This window comes from Colobus angolensis, unplaced genomic scaffold (genome assembly GCF_000951035.1).
Source record: "Colobus angolensis palliatus isolate OR3802 unplaced genomic scaffold, Cang.pa_1.0 Scaffold27, whole genome shotgun sequence".
Classification (NCBI taxonomy): Eukaryota; Metazoa; Chordata; class Mammalia; order Primates; family Cercopithecidae; genus Colobus; species Colobus angolensis.
This window is the reverse complement of record NW_012115932.1, coordinates 13,986,116-14,003,516: the sequence shown is the minus strand read 5'-3', so window position 1 is coordinate 14,003,516 and position 17,401 is coordinate 13,986,116. Positions and strand designations below refer to the sequence as shown.

Genomic DNA, 17,401 nt, shown 5'->3' with positions numbered 1-17,401 from the left:
GGAAGGAGGGAAGGGAGAAAAGAGGGAGGGAGGGAGGCTTTTGTGAACTTGGCTGAGAATTAAGTTGAGTAAGCCACGACTTTCTGAGGCTGACATGGGACAGAAAGCCCTCTCCAAAGGCTGGCACAGACCCTGAAATGAACAAGGATGAGGGCAAGTTATGACTCCCTGGATTTCAGAGTCCAGCAAGCCTCCTGGGGACTTTGAAATAAAGCTGAGCTGATTAAAAAAAAAAAAAAAATCAGTTCAAAAGGGGAAGACAGAACACAGATCCACAGATCTTTGCTCTCTGTCTCAGGCTTGGAAAAGCTCCCCCCTGGCAATGCTCTGAGACAGGCAATCAATTCTCTCCTCATTATTCAGGACTTGCCCAGCCTCAGCTTCCTTCCAGGCCCCATAGAGTCTCTGAGTCTGACAGCCTGGGTCAGGTCCTGCCACCGCCACTCCCTGGCTGTGTGGCATTGTGCTTGTCATTTACCTTTCCTGAGCCTCCATGATCTCATCTGTAAGATAAAGATAGTAAAATATGCCTAATAGAATTGTCGAAGCTTAAGAGTTTGTGCAAACGAAGGGCTCTGCACAGTGTCGGGCACATTGCAAAAGCTCAGTAAGTGTTGCTGCTGCTGCTAATGATAAGTACTTTGGCTTCAGCTCTATGCTGAGTTTTAGATTAAGCAATATTAAAAGACAAGGTCTAACCTCATGGAGCTCCCTGAAGCTTTTCATGGTAATTTTCAGGCCGGTCTTTTTATTTGTTCACTTTTAAAGCAAACAGCTGAACTGGGAAAGGGTCAGATGGATTTATCTTCCCTACCATGGCTGACACTCACAACCCTCCACTCTTCTCTGTCTCATTGAAGTATTTTCTCATTCGTCCTCAAAGATGTTTGAAAAGCCCTAGTTGGATCATGCTTATTCACAGCATTTTTTCCCTATGACTTTCCTTGCTCTCAGGATAAACTGTTGCAGGCCGTCTAGTCCTGTGCTCCCTCCCCATACCCATCTTGTGCCTCTCACCTGGTCACCCTCCATCCACCTGCCTGGCTCCCACTCCTCCAGCGCACACTGCTTTTCTCGCCTTGGGCCTTCCTCTGGCAACGAGCTCTTCTTCCTTCCCTCTCCTGGACCCCCCTCCAAAGTCTATCCCCGCCCCATGTCTCTGCAAATCAAACCCTTTCTCATTTTCTAGGGCTGTGCTATTCAGTATGGAAGCTACTAGCTGCATGAGTCTTTTGAGCCCTTGAAATGTGCCTAGTCCATTGGAAATGTGCTGTAAGTGTAAAAACTCCACCAGATACCCCAAAAAGGAAAAAAAAATCTCAGTAACATTTTATATTGATTACATGTTTAGTATAACACTTTAGAATATGGTGTTAAATGTACTGTTAAAATTAACTTTATTGTTTCTTTCAATTTTTGAAAAATAAAGACACTAAAGCATTTATAATTAAGAGGCTTGTATTCTATTTCTAAAGAACAGCGCTGCTTGGAGCTCAGGGGTTCTGGCTCTTCCTCATGGAGGCCATCCTTGACTTACTCGCTAAGCAGGAGTCTGTCGCTGATTCTGTGGGTGCCCCAAGTTTCCGTTCTACAGCTATTTCTCCTTCACAACTGTCATTAAATAATGCTGCAGTTAGTATGTAACTATTCAGAGCAACCAGTCCATGAAGTCAGGGGCTATATCTCTAATCCGATTCGGGCTTTAACCCCAGCTACTGGCATAGTACCTGGCATGTAGAGGATGTGTATGTTAGTTTCCTACAGCTATTGTTATAAATCACCACAAACTTAGTAAATTAAAACAGTACACGTTTATTTTATTACACTTCTGGAGATCAGAAGTCTGAAAGGGGTTGCACGGAGCTAAATCAAAGTCTGGGAAAGACTGAGTTCCTTCTGGAGGATCTAAGGAAGAATCTGTTTCCTTGCCTTCCCCAGCTTCTTTTTCCAGCCTCTAGAGGATCCTGGCATTCCTTGGCTCGTGGCCCCTTCCTCCATCTTAAAAGCCAGCAATGCAGCTTCTTTAAATCACTCTCTGACTCTGATTTTCTCCAGCTTTTGTTTTTCACTTATAAGGGTGCTGTAATTGTACTGAGCCCACTTGGATAGCCCAAGACACTTTCACCATCTTCAAGATCCTTAACTTTATCACACCTGAAAGTCTCCTTTGCTGTGTCAAGTAACATATTCCACAGGTCCTGGGGATTAGGAAATGGACATCTTTGGGGAGCCTACCACAGTGCTCGAAGTTGGTTATTAAAAGAATGAGCAAACAAATGGATGGATGGCCACACTAATCCCATTTCCCATTTACTCCCAGCAGCCACTCCCCAACTCCAGGAAGCCATGCTTGCTTGGGCTGGTTGCTTCCCTGGAATACCTACCCTTTCCCTGTCTTTCCTTCAGTCCTGACACGGTCCTCCTTCCAATTCAGAAGCCATTTTCCCACCATACGGAATCATCCTTACAGTCCTCACTTACATCCCTTTTGCCTGAACTCCTGAGTCCCTACTACATATTTCACTTTGTTACTTTTCCCTACTTGATAGCTCTACTCTCTGGAGCTCTGCAGTGAGCTGGGCGCTCTGTAGATGCTTAAACAGTAATGGCCAAATTGCCCTTGAGGTTTGGCCAGGCCAACCTCCCTTCATGGGAGACCGAGATGCCAGGCACTGGAATGTGTCTTTCTTTCCCACAACGAGTGTTAACACAGCAGCTCCGTGTTAACCCAAGTGAATGTGGGAGGGTTAAGTGCAAAGTCATTTGCGCAAAATGTGCATTGCTTCATGCCAAGCAGAAATCGAATGTTATGATGCTACACTATTGGGAAAAGTACTTTCCATTTGGCGTCCACCCAGGATCCAAAACAACAAATGGCATTAACCCCTGAGTGGCTGGCTCCTTAACAACATGTTGTCCTCGCCATGAAGACCTCCCTGCCCATACCTCCTCTCCCAAAACAACACACACACAATTTGTCTAGACTTTCCCCTGAAGAATGTTAAATAATCTTCAAGCCTGCGATTATAGATTTGCAATTAGCTATCTTATTATCGAGCAACAGGGTTGCTCGAGTTGTTCTTGATGAGACGAAGATGATGATGATACTGATGATCGTGATGATGATGCCCTGATTGCTTCTGGCCTTAAAACAAAATTTAGAAAACTAACATGCATTATGATTTGCTCATTATCAGTAGTCTTTGAAAAAACATAGATCATTGGTTATTTCACGCCCTTTGAAACAATTTGCATACACTTTGAAAAATAATTATTTGTAAGAACATTGCACTTGGGATCAAGAGACAGGCTCTTTTAGCCTCAATTCAGTCACTGACTTGTTTTTGACCTTGGCAATGTCCTTGTGCTTCTCTTGGCCTCATTTGGCAACTTTATCTATACAATCAGCAGGGTTGAATGAGACGATGTATCAGTTAGGAATGCAACAGAAATCTGACTACCATGACTAAACTGAAGCTTTAATTTTCTTGTTTAACAAGAAGCCAAAAGATGGCCGGTCCAGAGCTGCTCCTTCATCCTCAGAATGTGAGTTTTGTCCTCATGGCTTTAAGATGGCTACTGCCCCTCCAGCCATATTGTCGTTTTCCAGAAAGAAAGAGAGGGGAGGGCTATGGGCAAAAATGCATTTTGTTCATTCAATCTGTCCTCTCCTTGCCTCTTGGTTTTTGTCTTGTTTTGTTTTTAACTGGAAAAAAACTTTCCTGTAGCCCTAACAGGTATGTTTCTGCTGATTCTCATGGGACAGACTTGGGACACATGGCTGTTGCTTGCTACAAGGCATTGTTAATTGAGCAAATTGCAATCCTAAAACACTGAATCCTGGATTCAGGTAGCCAGCAACAAGAGAAGCCTGGTTCTTCAGCTCCTTCTTGCTCTTCTAATAAATACCTTCTCTGATTAAGGCAGCTGCAGTCAATGCCTCTTTTTTGCAACTAACTCCCAACCCCTGACAGATATGTCTTTTAATTGCATTAATTCATCCTACAGGTGTTTGCTAACAGCAGGGAGTCTGTGATGCTTCAGAGCAAACACTCTGGCCAAGGTGCTCGTCCAGTTTCTGCCTCTAACCCACTACATGATCTTGTACAAACCCCTTCTCTCTGGATCTCAGTTTCCTCATTAGTAAAACAATGAATTGGACCAGATCAGTTGCTTCCAACTGTTCTCTGCAGTGCTCAGGGCTTCCCCCTAGAAAACCCTCTACAAGGGAAGTTCAAGAGAAGCCTGTTATAGTGGGCTCTGGGTCTCCCACCTCACTTCAATTACAATAGCTCTAATTTCATCCAATTTACTTATTAAGCATGAGAACTTTTTTATTGGTCCTCAGCTAAAAATAAATGTTTGAAAAATGCTGGACAGTATGATCTCTGAAGGGCCCTTCTAGCTCCAACGTTCTGTGATTCTAAGCAGGTGGAATATCTGGTAACATCTTTTCATTCATCAGCATAATTGGGAGTGCGGGAATGCCTGCCAAAACATAATCTATATCTAAATAAAATCTTCTGTGTGCAAAACAATGGCAATGAAGGACATTCAGAAAAGAGCAGGCCATGTGGAAGGACTTGAAACAAACAAAGCACAGATCCCTGTTTTGCAATTCTGGCAATGCCTGGGGTGTCGAGCTGGGGAAGGAAGCCTGCCACAGCTTTATCCAGCCTCTGCTGTTGTAGAACAACGAATGCAAACTTGGAAGTGAACTGAATCTGGGTCCATCATGTGTTGAGCACATCTGATGTTTTGAAAACTTTCAATTAGTTTTCATTAGTATTCATAAATTGGAAAATACATTGAAAAACCCAGTCTCCTGGCTTCTTTTGAAAAACTGAAAGGTATGAAAACATTGGGATTGCATTTCAGTAGGACAGCAATTAACTGGAGAGGAACAGCAACTGTCTTTTTTCTCTGCATGGGCATGTCCTCTTCGCTTTGCTGCGGGCCCTTACTCTTTCTCATGTTCCTGACCCTGAGGTCAGGTGCCGGCTGTCGTATGGGCCTGTGCTTACACGATGTTCCCCCATTCCCCTATCATTGCAAAGCAATGGTAAATGAAACGTCAATTATTTCCTATATCCCAGTCCTTACCCAGTGTGGAGAAACAAAAGATAGAATGAGAAAGACATGCCTTTCTAGAAAAACAGGGTAGAGGTAGTACCCCCTCCTCCCAGGGGATATTTGGCAACGTCTGGAGACTTTTTTGGTTGTCATAACTAGGGAGGGTGCTACTGGCATCTTAGAGGGTAGAGGCCAGGGAGAACAGAAAAATTAGGTTCCATCCTGATGGGGCAAGGATGACAATAATGATAAAAACTCTGATGTGAGGGTGGTGGCCTCCATGGCTTCACTTGCCCCAGCTTGTGCTCTTATGAGCCTCATAAGCCCCCTGTGAGGGTGCTTATTTCCCCAACTTAGGCCTGGTGATGCTAGGCCTCACAGCCTGTAAATGTCAGAGCAAGGCCCAAAGCAAAGATGTGGCAGTCCGTTCCGGGCTTGGGTCCTTGGCTCCGCCTTGGGCTTTGTGAGCCAACCTGCAACCTCCCTGTTATCCAGCCTGTACTTCTCTTAGCTTGAGTCTGGTGCTACCAGCAACCACAGAACCCAGACTGATAGTCTCTCCACTGTACTATGCTTCCCCCACAGTGGATAGAACTTGCTGGAAGGGGCATGCAACGGCCGCCTAAAAAACCCCTGGGAACTGGCAGACAATACGAGGTCTGGGGAAGCAAGAAGCATAGTCTGAAGAGGGAACAAAAATTAAATCCAAGAGATGGGCATGGTTAGTACTTGTAGGAAAGTCAACAGTCACACCCAGGGCAGAGCAATTTAGAATCAGAGAGTCAAGGAGGGACAGAAAAATAAAAAAATTCATTACTGTTCATCCACCCACCCACCCATCCATCCATCCACCCATCATCTACCCTTTCAGCACATATTTATAGAGGAGGATGCAGGCCATGAGCAAGGTTCATGGCCCCTGCCCTTGTGGAATCAAAACCATACTTGGAGGCTTCCAGCTGTTTGATTTCAAGAAAGTTACCTCCTCTTCTGAGTTTCCTGATCAATAAAAGGATGGGGGAACAGTTCCATCTTACAGGAAGTGATGTGAAGATTAAATACAATCTTCTTAGCATGGGACTGACTCAGAGTCTCAGTAAATGTCTCCTTGGTTCCATCCCTCCCTCTACAGGTATCATTCAGGTAACCACACAGGATTCCTGCAGCTCCCTGAGGCAGAGGCAGCTTATGGGGTCACTTTCCAGCTAAAAAGACACTCTCATATTTCAGAGAACCAATTCTCCCCATGATGTTGGAGTATGTTTTGTGGACCATGCTATACAGGATGCAGAATGACCCTCCAATCAGCAGCAAGCATTTGTGTGATGTGTGAGCACATGAGTTCCCATGACAGTCCTGGTCCATCTTACAAATTTCCATTTGGATCTGTAACCCACTGGGGGCATCAAGCAGAAGCATATTCACAGCTGCTTGCAGGGTTGGGGGTAGGTGTGCGTGTGGGGACCCCCTCTCATTCAGAGTATAATCAGGCACTTACTAAGAACCGGGGTACACACAGTAATGAACTGTTATTTCATGCTCCCACTGCTAAAACCCCTGTGGCCCTCCAATAGATGGTCTTCAAGAAGGAGTTTGGTGCATGCCGATGTGAGTATCTGGATGTGTGTGCCTACTTACCAAGCTTGTACCACATATCACGGATGGAGAAGCCAATTAGCCGTCTCATGTCCCCATACCTAGGAGGAACAAAAACCTCTGCTTCAGGCACCAACTCAGAGGATCTCATGGACCTCCCCCTCTTCAGGAAATCCAAAAATGCAACCTACTTATTCAGGATTTTGTTGTACTTGGCGTGTGAGAACTGCTCCAGCTGCAGAGAATCCTGGGTGATAAAAGCCACTGCCAGATGAAAATAGTTGTTCCACAGCTGTAAATGAAAGAGCAGAGAACAGTTATGAAGAGGGTCTGAAGTGGGAAGGCATAAGCGCTGGGTAGTGTGAATAATTTATGAAGATGGCAGAAGATAGAGGCAGAACCAGTTTAATTGCGCCCACTGCAATTTTCTAACTGGCACTGACTCCGAAATTAACATCCTGGCCAAAGTGAGGACAATGGATGGATTTCTCTAGGCGCTACAACGTCCACTCTCAGACAACAGGATTTGGGAGAAGAGGAGAATTTTAGGTTTTTTGTTGTTGTTGTTGTTGTTGTTGTTTTGTCCTTGTGCTTTGTTTTGTTTTTTGAAAGACAACTTGCTCCAGCTGAGTGCCATGGAGAGCTGTTTCTTGCCCTGGAATTAGAGGGTGATGAAGGGTAAGACAGTTCAGGGATTCACAGCCTCTCTGGAAGTCCTCCCTAATTCACCTGACAGCTTGGAGGACCAACCTGCTATCCATTCTGTCTTAAAATATTTTGCCTTTTCTTTCCCTTTAGTTTGATGGTTTCACAGTGTGGTTGCCAGATCAGCAGCAGCAGCAGCGCCTGGGAACTTGTTAGAGATACAAATTCTCTGGCCCCTGCCCAGACCTACTGAATCAGAACCTCTGGGGGTGGGACCTAGAAATCTGCAGGTTAATAAGCACTCAGGTGATTCTGATGCACGGTTCAGTTACAGCCCCTGCTGGCCCAGCTGAGATGCAGGCTTGTAAGGATTTTTGCATATATCTGATCTGTTAGTGCTAAATGTGAGGCACTGATACTAGAACCCACTCCACCAGCTTGCAGTGAAATAGAGCAGGTAAAGGAGTCAGCACATGGTGACTGTTCAAAAGACTGGCCACACTGATGGCAATATTGATACAGGCTACAGAACCAGAGATATTATAGATCCAAACCATGGATCTACAATCCATAGATTCATCACGGAGCCTCGGTGAACCTGTCTGCAAAACTGAGGTGACTCTGGTACCCACTGCAGAAAGCTGTGATAAAGATAACACAAAATGAGGTGTTTAAAGACATGAATCACAGTAAGAGCTCAAAAATCCTTGCTAGCCTCATTGCTGTTGTGCTTTTCTTTATTCCAGTGGTTGCTTTGGTACCAAAGCCAGTGATACTGCCTAGGGTTTTGGTGCTCAAGGGCAATTGTTGCAAGATGCCAAGGTCCTGCAAGGAGCAGGTGGGAGACAGCTTTGCTGAACAAAGCCCACCCACTTTTGGCCCCTCTCAACAGTGTTTGTAGCAACAGGATAGGTAACATTAGCCAGAGAAATCATCCTGCCATTGAGACCTTCATCCTTAACTCAAAGATGTTCATTCGTGTTTGCAGATTGCCAAGGCTATAAAAGTGGCAACTCTTCCACTGATAACATAACATCATCATTGCTGCCCAGAGTATGACTTTCAAATGGGTTTGCGGTTCCAGTCTTTGAAAGAAGCAAGACAAGCACTTTAATTTTACTATGGGCCAGGAACTTTCCCATACATCTTCCTTTCATCGCTCAACACTTGACAGCTCTTACTCCTCATCTCAAGCTTCCTTCAGATGAGGAGACTGAAGCTTGGAGAGGTTAAGTATTTCGCCTAAGTCTCTCATCTTGTTATACACACAGCAGAGGTAAGATCTGCACCCAGACCTTCCAATTGACATCCGGGGTTCTTTTAACACACCACGGTCAGTCTTCAGCTGGGGATGCATTTAACAAATATTTCTGGAACATCTGCTAAGTGCCCAGGCCTTGCCACAGTGTGGTGACAGAGCAGTGGTTACACAGACAGTGATCCCTGGCCTCATGCAGTTTACATTTTGTTGAGTGAATGCTTTTTTCTCTACTTGGACCTTTATCACCCAGGGCCCCAAAAACCAAACTGCTCTTGGGATGCAGTGAAGTGGCCTCTTGGCTGATGGCCCCCTTAAAGTCAGCTCTCCATGCAGAGACCAGAAGAACCTTTTAAAACACATCAGATCATTCGAGACCAGCCTGACCAACATGGTAAAACCCCATCTCTACTAAAAATACAAAAATTAGCCAGGCATGGTGGCGCATGCCTGTAATCCCAGCTACTCAGGTGACTGAGGCAGGAGAATCCCTTGAACCTAGGAGGTGGAGGTTGCAGTGAGCTGAGATTGCGCCACTGCACTCCAGCCTGGGAGACAGAATGAGACTCCATCTCAAAACAAAAACAAAAACAAAAACACCTCAGATCATGCCACTCCCTTCCTCAAAGTCCTCCAAAGGTTCTTTTAACATTTGGAATCAAATCTCCTTGTTTCCGTAGCAACCTTGCTTATGTAAACACATGTGGCAGGTTGGGTCTCCTGTCCACACCCCTTCAGACTGCCTTTCCTCCCGGCACCCCAGTGACTTAGCAGCTTCTCCAGGGCTTTGCTTTGAAAATGTGCCGCTGTGGTCTGCTTGTGTCTGGAGCTTACACCTTCTCACACTGAAGATGAGAATTTGAAACAACAAGCCAGGGCAAGAGAAAACCGTGGCCACAAGACATGGAAATGAGTGTTTCCATGAAAGTGAGAAATCTCTGATTTTAGTGGACAGCAAAAGAGTAATCAAGGTACATAGGAAATAAGTATCCAACAAAGCAAGTCAATCTATAATTACTTGTGAGAATAATTTCAGAAATGCCACTTAACATGTAAGACATGTCAAATATGGTTGAGCCTCTTGCCATTCTCTATTCTACCCTGAATGAATCCATCAAAAAAGCATTTTCTCTGTCATCCCATTCCTGATTTTCTTTTTTTTATCTGAGATATAATTTATAACCATAAAATTCACTTTTTAAGTATATGATTTAGTTTTAAGTACATTTAGTATATTCACCATTACCACTGTCTAATTTTGGAACATTTTCATCATGCCAAAAGAAACCCTCTGCCCATAAGAGTCAGTCCCTCTTCTCCCCACCAACATCTTCCCCTACCCTGTCCCTGGAACATATACAAACAGGAGGCATCCACCACAGGCTTGGCACACACCAAGCACTCAGTAAATGCAATGGTGGTGTTGATGGTAGCACGGGGTGCACAGTATTTGTATGCCCTGTCTTCTCCAGCTGTAAGCTCCACAAGTACCCAAATCCTGTCTTCCATTTATTTGTATCCCTAATGCCATGCTCAGCACAATGACTTGAATACAGCTGGGCTCCAGAAAATATTTATTTATCAATTGCTATGTAGTCATAGAAATTCTTCAAAAGGTCCCAGATTTTTCTGTCTGCTCTGCTACAAACTGCCTGGAAACTGTTAACACTAATGTACTGTCTGTCTCTGTGGATTTGCCTGTTCTGACAGTTCATATAAGTGACGTCATAAAATATGTGACCTTTCATGTATGTTTTCTTATACTTAGTGTAATGCTTTCAAGGTTCATCCATATTGTAGTATGGATCAGTACTTCATTTTTTATTGTTGAATAATATTCTCTCATATGGATATACACATTTTGATTATGTATTCATCCACTGATGGTCATTTGGGTTATTTCCAGTCTTTGACTATTATGAATCACGGCATTGACGCTATGCTGCTATGAACATTTTTGTACAAATCTCTGGGTGGACATGTTTCAGTTGTCGCGGGAGTGGACCTGGTTTTGTTTTGGTTTTGGCTTCCATTCTGAAAGACCTTTATGAACCATGAAGCCATAGCTGTGCCTCATCTTCTTAGCGGATCAGAAATGGCATATCCAAGTACCTCACCCACAGCCCCTGCCCAGTTCTGGCCACGGGGCTCTGTGGGAATGACTTCTGGAACCCAGAGGAGGTTGTCACAGTATGTGGCTCTGTGCAGTGCTCTTAGAGGTGAGCCGTGGTCACAACTAGATATTGCTGAATACTTATAAGGCCTCTGCCCCAAGCCTTTCTTCACTCTTGTTCCCAAGGAATCAGATCCAAATGCATTCACCTGGCCCTTAAAGTCTTATACAATTTCCACGGTCCCCAGTGCTGTCTCCTTCGACAACTGCCCACCGAGGTGGGCTGGTCTGCTCAGACTCCACAGAGATCACAGGAGCATTTTGGTCTCCTTGGCTTCACCCACAGTGGTTCTCATACCTGCAGTGACTGTGTCCTATTCTTACATCCAAGCTGGGTTCAAGACCCGCTTCCTTCATGAAGCCTTCCTAGACTGCAGGGCACATTGGGTCTGCCTGATCACTTCCTGATTTGAGGAGCACTTATTGTGTGCTATCATGGATGTTAGTCCACTGTTCTGCACCTGGCCTTGTGCTCCATTCGTTTCTCATGACAGCACTGTCTGATGGTCAAGAAGACATGTGTCAGTGTGTTGCAGACCAGGGTGTGAAAACCATTTCTATTGCAATACCCAAAATAATGGCACCTACCATAAAGGACTGTTGTAATTACTGGATCAATCATATGAGAATGAGGAATCCACTACAGGCTTGACATTAAGTGCTCAGTGTATGGAATGGTGGTGTTGATGACAGCACTGGTTGTGGAGTATTTGTATGCCCTGCCTTCTCCAATTGTAACCTCCACAAGTACCAAGATTTTGTCTTCCGTTTATTTGTATCTCTAATGCCATGCTCAGCACAAGGACTTGAATACAGCTGGGCTCCAGAAAATATTTATTTATCAATTGCTGTATTGTCAGAGAAATTCTTCAAAGGGTCCCAGATTTTTCTTTCTGCCCTCCTACAAACTGCCTGGTGATATTTCTACTAAATGTCTACCTCAGCTGACTAGGGGAAGCTACAGTGTCTCTTTAGCAAAATGCACAGGTCTCTTTGCCCTGGGGGAAGGGATGAGGTGATTTCTAATTGGGAATTTAATATTTTGAAATGACAGGACAATAGAGGGTTAGAACTGGAATAAATTTAAGCGTCATCTGTTCTGACTACCATATTGCACAGAGGTAAACAGTAAAGTCCAGATAAAGTAAAAGACCACCCAAAGTCATACTGCTAGTGGGTATAATGAGAATTTAGTTACTTTTAATTAACTCTGAAGAAATTATAAAAGTAATATACACACATAGTTTAAAACAATGATAGAAAATATCAAATGGGAGAAAGTTATTTTCCATCCTACCTTGGATCCAAGTCTAATTCCCCAGAAGACAATGTTAACAATTCCTTGGGATAGCCTTTCAGAATTTTTTTATGCATAAACAAATGTATGTATAGACATCTTTTTAAAAAGTCTGCTGCACTTGGCTTTTTTCTCTTACCAATATATCTTGCAAATGTTTCTATATTAGCATATACAGATCTGCTTCATTCTCTTTTATTGCTACATTGTATTCTATGAGGATGTACTTTAATTTTAACCAAATTCCCTATTTATAGACATTTAGCTTGATTCCAATTTTTTTTTTTTTCTGCTAGCAACAATGCTGTAATCAACACCCTTACTTAAACATCTTTATGCATGGGAAACTACATTTGTAGTATACATTCCTAGAACTGGAATTTCTAGACATAGGGTCTGTGCATGTTTAGTTGTTGTTTTTTGTCTTTGTTTTTATAGACACTGTCAGGTTGCCTTCCAGGGTTTCAATTCAATTACCAGTTCCATTATCACGGACAAGGTACCCTACCTTTCTGAGTCTCAGTAACGTCGCCTAGAAAAGGAGGACAATAGTATCTAAAGGGTGCGGTTGTAAGGACTAGATGAGAGAATCACTGCCTAGTAAACTCTTAGTCTTGCAAAAAAGCCTTCTCCACTCATCCAAGCAAAGTGGATTCACCCATTATTCACCCATATTATACCCCGTTCACAACATCTATGTCATATTTTCAACAAAATTAATTTATTTTCTGTCTCCTCTACTGGTTGTCAGCATCAAGAAAGCAAGAACCTTCTTTTTAAATTTACTCTTGTTTATATGGTATCGTATATTATGTCTGAGCCAGCATGTGCTTGGGAAATTATTTTTTGAATGAGTTCATTAATGAACCAAGCACACTGCATGCATTCTGGTTAAAACCCCCTAAAAAAACTATGAGATTTGTATAATTATTCTCCCCATTTTAGAGATCAGGAAACTGAGGCCCAGAGAGGTTCAATATCTTGCCTGACATCACAGAGCTACAAAATGGTGAAGGTGGCATCTGAATCCAGTTTATCTGACTCCAGGTCTTGCATTCTTCACCACCCTGCTCTTCTGCTGAAATCACTCTTCTCCCTTCTCAGTGTCCTTTCCGCTTTGTTGATGGTTACGGTTTTCACTGGTCCATCTGATGTTTATAAAGATGACAGTCTTTATAGCAGAGAGATCAAGGATTTTTTAAATCAGAATCAGGATTCTTTCTCAGTGACCTGGAATCATTATTTATCTCAAATTTCAGTTAAAAAAAGAAACCAGCATGCAGCGGTGCTGAAACGCAGTCAGCCTGCCCTCCTCTTTGGGGCAGAGGCACAGCTGTCATGACCACTCTGCGGATGCTTCTGATTCTGGGAGTCGAAGGCCCCAGGTGTGGACTCAGGTGAGACATATCAGACTAGAGGATGTCTGGGGCCTAAAAGCTGAAGTAGGCAGGGCTGGGGAAACTGCACCCAAGCATGTGCCCACCTTTCTGCCTGGTGGAACCATCCCACCATGAGTCGCCCTGTGGTGGCGCTATGGGAGGCGGCAAGGCTTTGATGACTGCTCCCTCTATGTGTGTCTCTCCTTCGCCTGTTTTTGGCATCACCGGTTACATTTCCCATTATAAAGAGCAAGGTGGCCCTCATGCCTCTACTAAAGGCTAGAGATATTTTAGAGGTTTTTCATTTCACAGGATATCAAAAATGGTTCCCAGGATAGGCTGGTAATCCAAGAATGCCTCAAGGCCTAGGCAGAAATGGCCACCACCTAGAGCCAATTAGAGCATCCCCAAATAGAGAGAATCATCTCACTACCAAACACAGCGCTGCCCAAGACAGAGTCTTTCTGGAGTCCAAGTATAATCTCTGATTCCAGGAACAATCGGAGATTTCAACATGGAGAGTCTCATCTTCCAGCCAATCATCTCAGAGCTCTCTATCCCAGAGCCAGTAAAAACTAGAAATGGCAGAGAGTGCTTCTGGATCTAAATAAAGCTGCCTCCTGGAATCCAAAGGCACCCAGTTCCTAAGAGACAGAGCAGAAGAGTGAAAAGAAGATGTGCTTTGCAGACAGGCCTGGGGTTAAATCCCAGCAGCCCCATTTATTGGTTAGATGACCTTTAACAGAAACGTCAATCAATTCTCTGAAGCTCAGTTTATTCACCAGTGAAATGGGTATATCCCAACCTAATAAGATTATGATGAGAATCAAAATTTTCTAAGTAGATGCCCAATAAAGTTAGTCACCCTCTTCAAAAGCCTGGATGCTAGAAGATGGATTTATATAGCCTTCTATCAAGATTCCAAGATCCTTGAGGGTAGGGCAGTATTCTTTGCTTCTGAGTTCCTTGAAGCGTGTTGCAATAGTCTGGGCCCATAAGAATTGCTCTTAAACACAATTTCTTGCTGATTTGAATTTGAAATCCTCTCTTTGTCTTCCCTGACCACGTGAACTGATGCAGACACCAAGGACCAGCATCCTGAATAGGGCCTAGAATGCAAGTGATCTCAGCTGCAAGCAGAAAACACCATTTTTATAATTTCCAGTTCTTGTCACCTACAGAGTGGCAGTCACCAAGCTCCTTACTTTCTGCCCTTTGAATCACAAAACCACTGTTCTGGGAAAGATATTAGGGATAATCTCATTGCACCTGCCCCTCCTCTGGTCAGTGGCTGCCAAGACAGGCAGCAGTCAGTGATGGATGCTGTTCCTGCTGATATTAAATGCATAATTAATGAGACCGTAAGAAGGAGACAAGGCGTGTTCCAGGCAGGGTACAGAGGACAAATCCATTCTTACACAGAGGGAGGAAAAGGTAGGAGAACAAAGATAAGGTTGGAAAATGATCCTGTTCTTGGGTACTTTTCAATAAATAGCTATGGAAGCCTCATTAGGAAAAGAGACTTACTTTATTGTGTAATGTTGGCCACTCTTCTGTTTTACAGAATCTTGTGGGTGTGACAGCCCCAGGCAATGTTGTGGTGACCAGAAAGAGGCCTCCTGTCCTTTTTATCAAGGACTGACATGCATTCCCAGCCCTGACACATTTAGGGGCATGATCATCATAATCATTATCCAAATAATAAAATTACTATTATTATAATGAGCTAACACTTATTAAATGGCTGCTATGTTCCCAGCACTGTTCTAAACACTTTATGTGAATTCACTTAATCCTCACAACCATCCAATGACATAGCTGCTATTAGTATCCTGATTTAATGTTGAGGAAACTGAGGCACACAGAGATGAAGTAATTTGTCTAAAGTCACTCAGCTTGCAAGCCCGTACTTCTCATGTATGCAACGCTCAATCTCTAAGCATCTCTCAAATACAGATTTTCTTTCAGGAAAACAGGATATAAACCTAAAGGAATGCCCTGAAGGAATAAAGTTGAGCTTCTCTTGGAAAATATCCATCTAAGAGCATAGAAAAGAGTGAAGTCGGAAAGCAAGTCTGAGGCTGCAATTGCTGACACCCATGGAAAGAGATGAACAAACTAGCTCGCAGTTATATGGACCAAACCCTGTCACCTCTGGCCCCTAGGTATGGTGTTCCAAGTTGCCCCTCCCAAAAAGCAGAAACTTCCCTGAACATACCCGTGACCAGAGCCTGCAGGCATCTCAGCCACATTTGGAAGGAAATCGAGCATCTCTCCTGATCCAAACCAGCTAAAGAGATACGCTGTGTTCCCATGTTGAAGATTTATAATGCCAGGAGAAACTCTCACCCAGACCCAGTCGGGCAGTCAACCCCCTGCGGCGGTGAAAGTCTATATCTGGCACGTGGCTGTAGTCATCTGTGCGGGTCTTGGTGTCGGCCACCACTGAGTTCTGGTCCCAACTTTGCATTGATGTACTCGGTGACACCAGGCTATCTCCTTATTATCTCTGAGTCTTACTTCCTGCCTCCTTAGAGCAGAACAAATATTAGTAATAGTGGCTAACCTGTAGGGTGGCTGTAAAGACTGAGAAAGATAATGCCCTTAAAGTGCTTCTCATGAGATCTGGCATGTATTAATCGTCAGAAAACGGCAGCTACTCATTTTATCATCACTCTCATTGTTGCTCAGTTGCCTGATTTGAATGCAAGGTAGTTCAAGAGAATCTTCTTCAGAGATCCTGTTCATCCTCTCAACAAATACTCATAGGCCGGTGCTCTCAGCAGGGTGAATCTCACAGGCCTCAGCCCAGACATCACTTCCCCAAGAAGACCTACCATGTGCCAGGCACACAGCATAGAGTTGTTGTGTGTTCAAGGTCTTTATACTCATGAGGCTTCAGTTCTATGGGAGGAAAGAGAGAAAATATGCACGTAGAGAAGAAAGATGATTTCTAATGACATTTAGTGGTATGAAGAGACTCCAGGAAGCCACGTGGTTTTGCATAATGACCGTGGGGTCAGTGGGGGTGATCCTCAGAGAGGAGTCAGGCAGGGGAGGCCTCTTTAAGGAGGAAATATTTGAACAGAAAGTTATGGGACCTTACAAGCGGGTTCTCCCAACAAGCCCCTCGTCACATCCATTTCTGGAAAAACCCTTTGAAGTAGAAAGGGTAGTTGCTGCATTTTACAGATGACTCACTTGAGGCATGGATACAGTCCAGGCCTTGCCTGAAGTTGCTCAGCTTCTGAGAGGTGAAAGCCCAGACAGGAACTGAACAACTTAGATGAGCAAGGAAAAAACACCATCATTGCAGTTTATGAGCTCAGTGTCTCCTACATGCTAAGCCCCCACTGCAAGAGATGCTAGGGATCAGAGGCTTCCCTGGAGGGGATCCTTTTGTGGGGGGCCTTCCCCCTCACCTCTCCGGGAAGAGGCAGCAATCTGGACTTTCCCACAGAGTTTGTTCTTCTTGGGCCTGGACCTGGGCAGGTGTGTCATTCTGTTTGCCCCAGGCACATACTTTTAGGACCCTGAGTCTCTTAGAGATCCCAGGTCTTGGCTGAGCACTAAAAATGACTTTCGAAGGAATCAGGAAGCCACAAAGTTGTACTGGAGAACTTGATTGTAAATCATTTTTCATTGTCTATGACTGGCTGCTCTTTTGGCTCCAGGCAATAGAAAAGCAAAAAAAAAAAAAAAAAGTGATACATTTTTAAAAGGTGGTACCGACTCTGACAATGAATGAATGCAAGTCTCCTTGTTAGCATAAGATCCATTATACAGTCACATTTGCATATGATGATCAATTGGTGACTATTTAATCAAGGACCTGGTTGAAAGCCTGAGAATTTTCTCCCCAGCCACAACCCTCCGTGGAAATCCCTGGAAAGACTGGGACAGCTTCTGTAGGCTTTGGGATGTGTCTGATGGAGCCATCAGCCCAAGATGTCAGAGACGCCCTGGGCAGCTCCAAGGGT

General features: G+C 44.0%; 1 protein-coding gene across 1 annotated transcript in view; it reads right to left on the bottom strand.

Moving 5' to 3' along the window:
* DOCK2 (dedicator of cytokinesis 2) overlaps positions 1 to 17,401 on the bottom strand; it is a 447,565-nt gene that overhangs the window by 68,372 nt on the left and 361,792 nt on the right. The window contains exons 31-32 of the mRNA XM_011947752.1: positions 6,861 to 6,961; positions 6,712 to 6,770 (exon numbers count right to left, since the gene is read on the bottom strand). Coding sequence (XP_011803142.1) covers positions 6,712 to 6,770; positions 6,861 to 6,961 — 160 coding nt within the window. The remainder of the gene's footprint in view (positions 1 to 6,711; positions 6,771 to 6,860; positions 6,962 to 17,401) is intronic.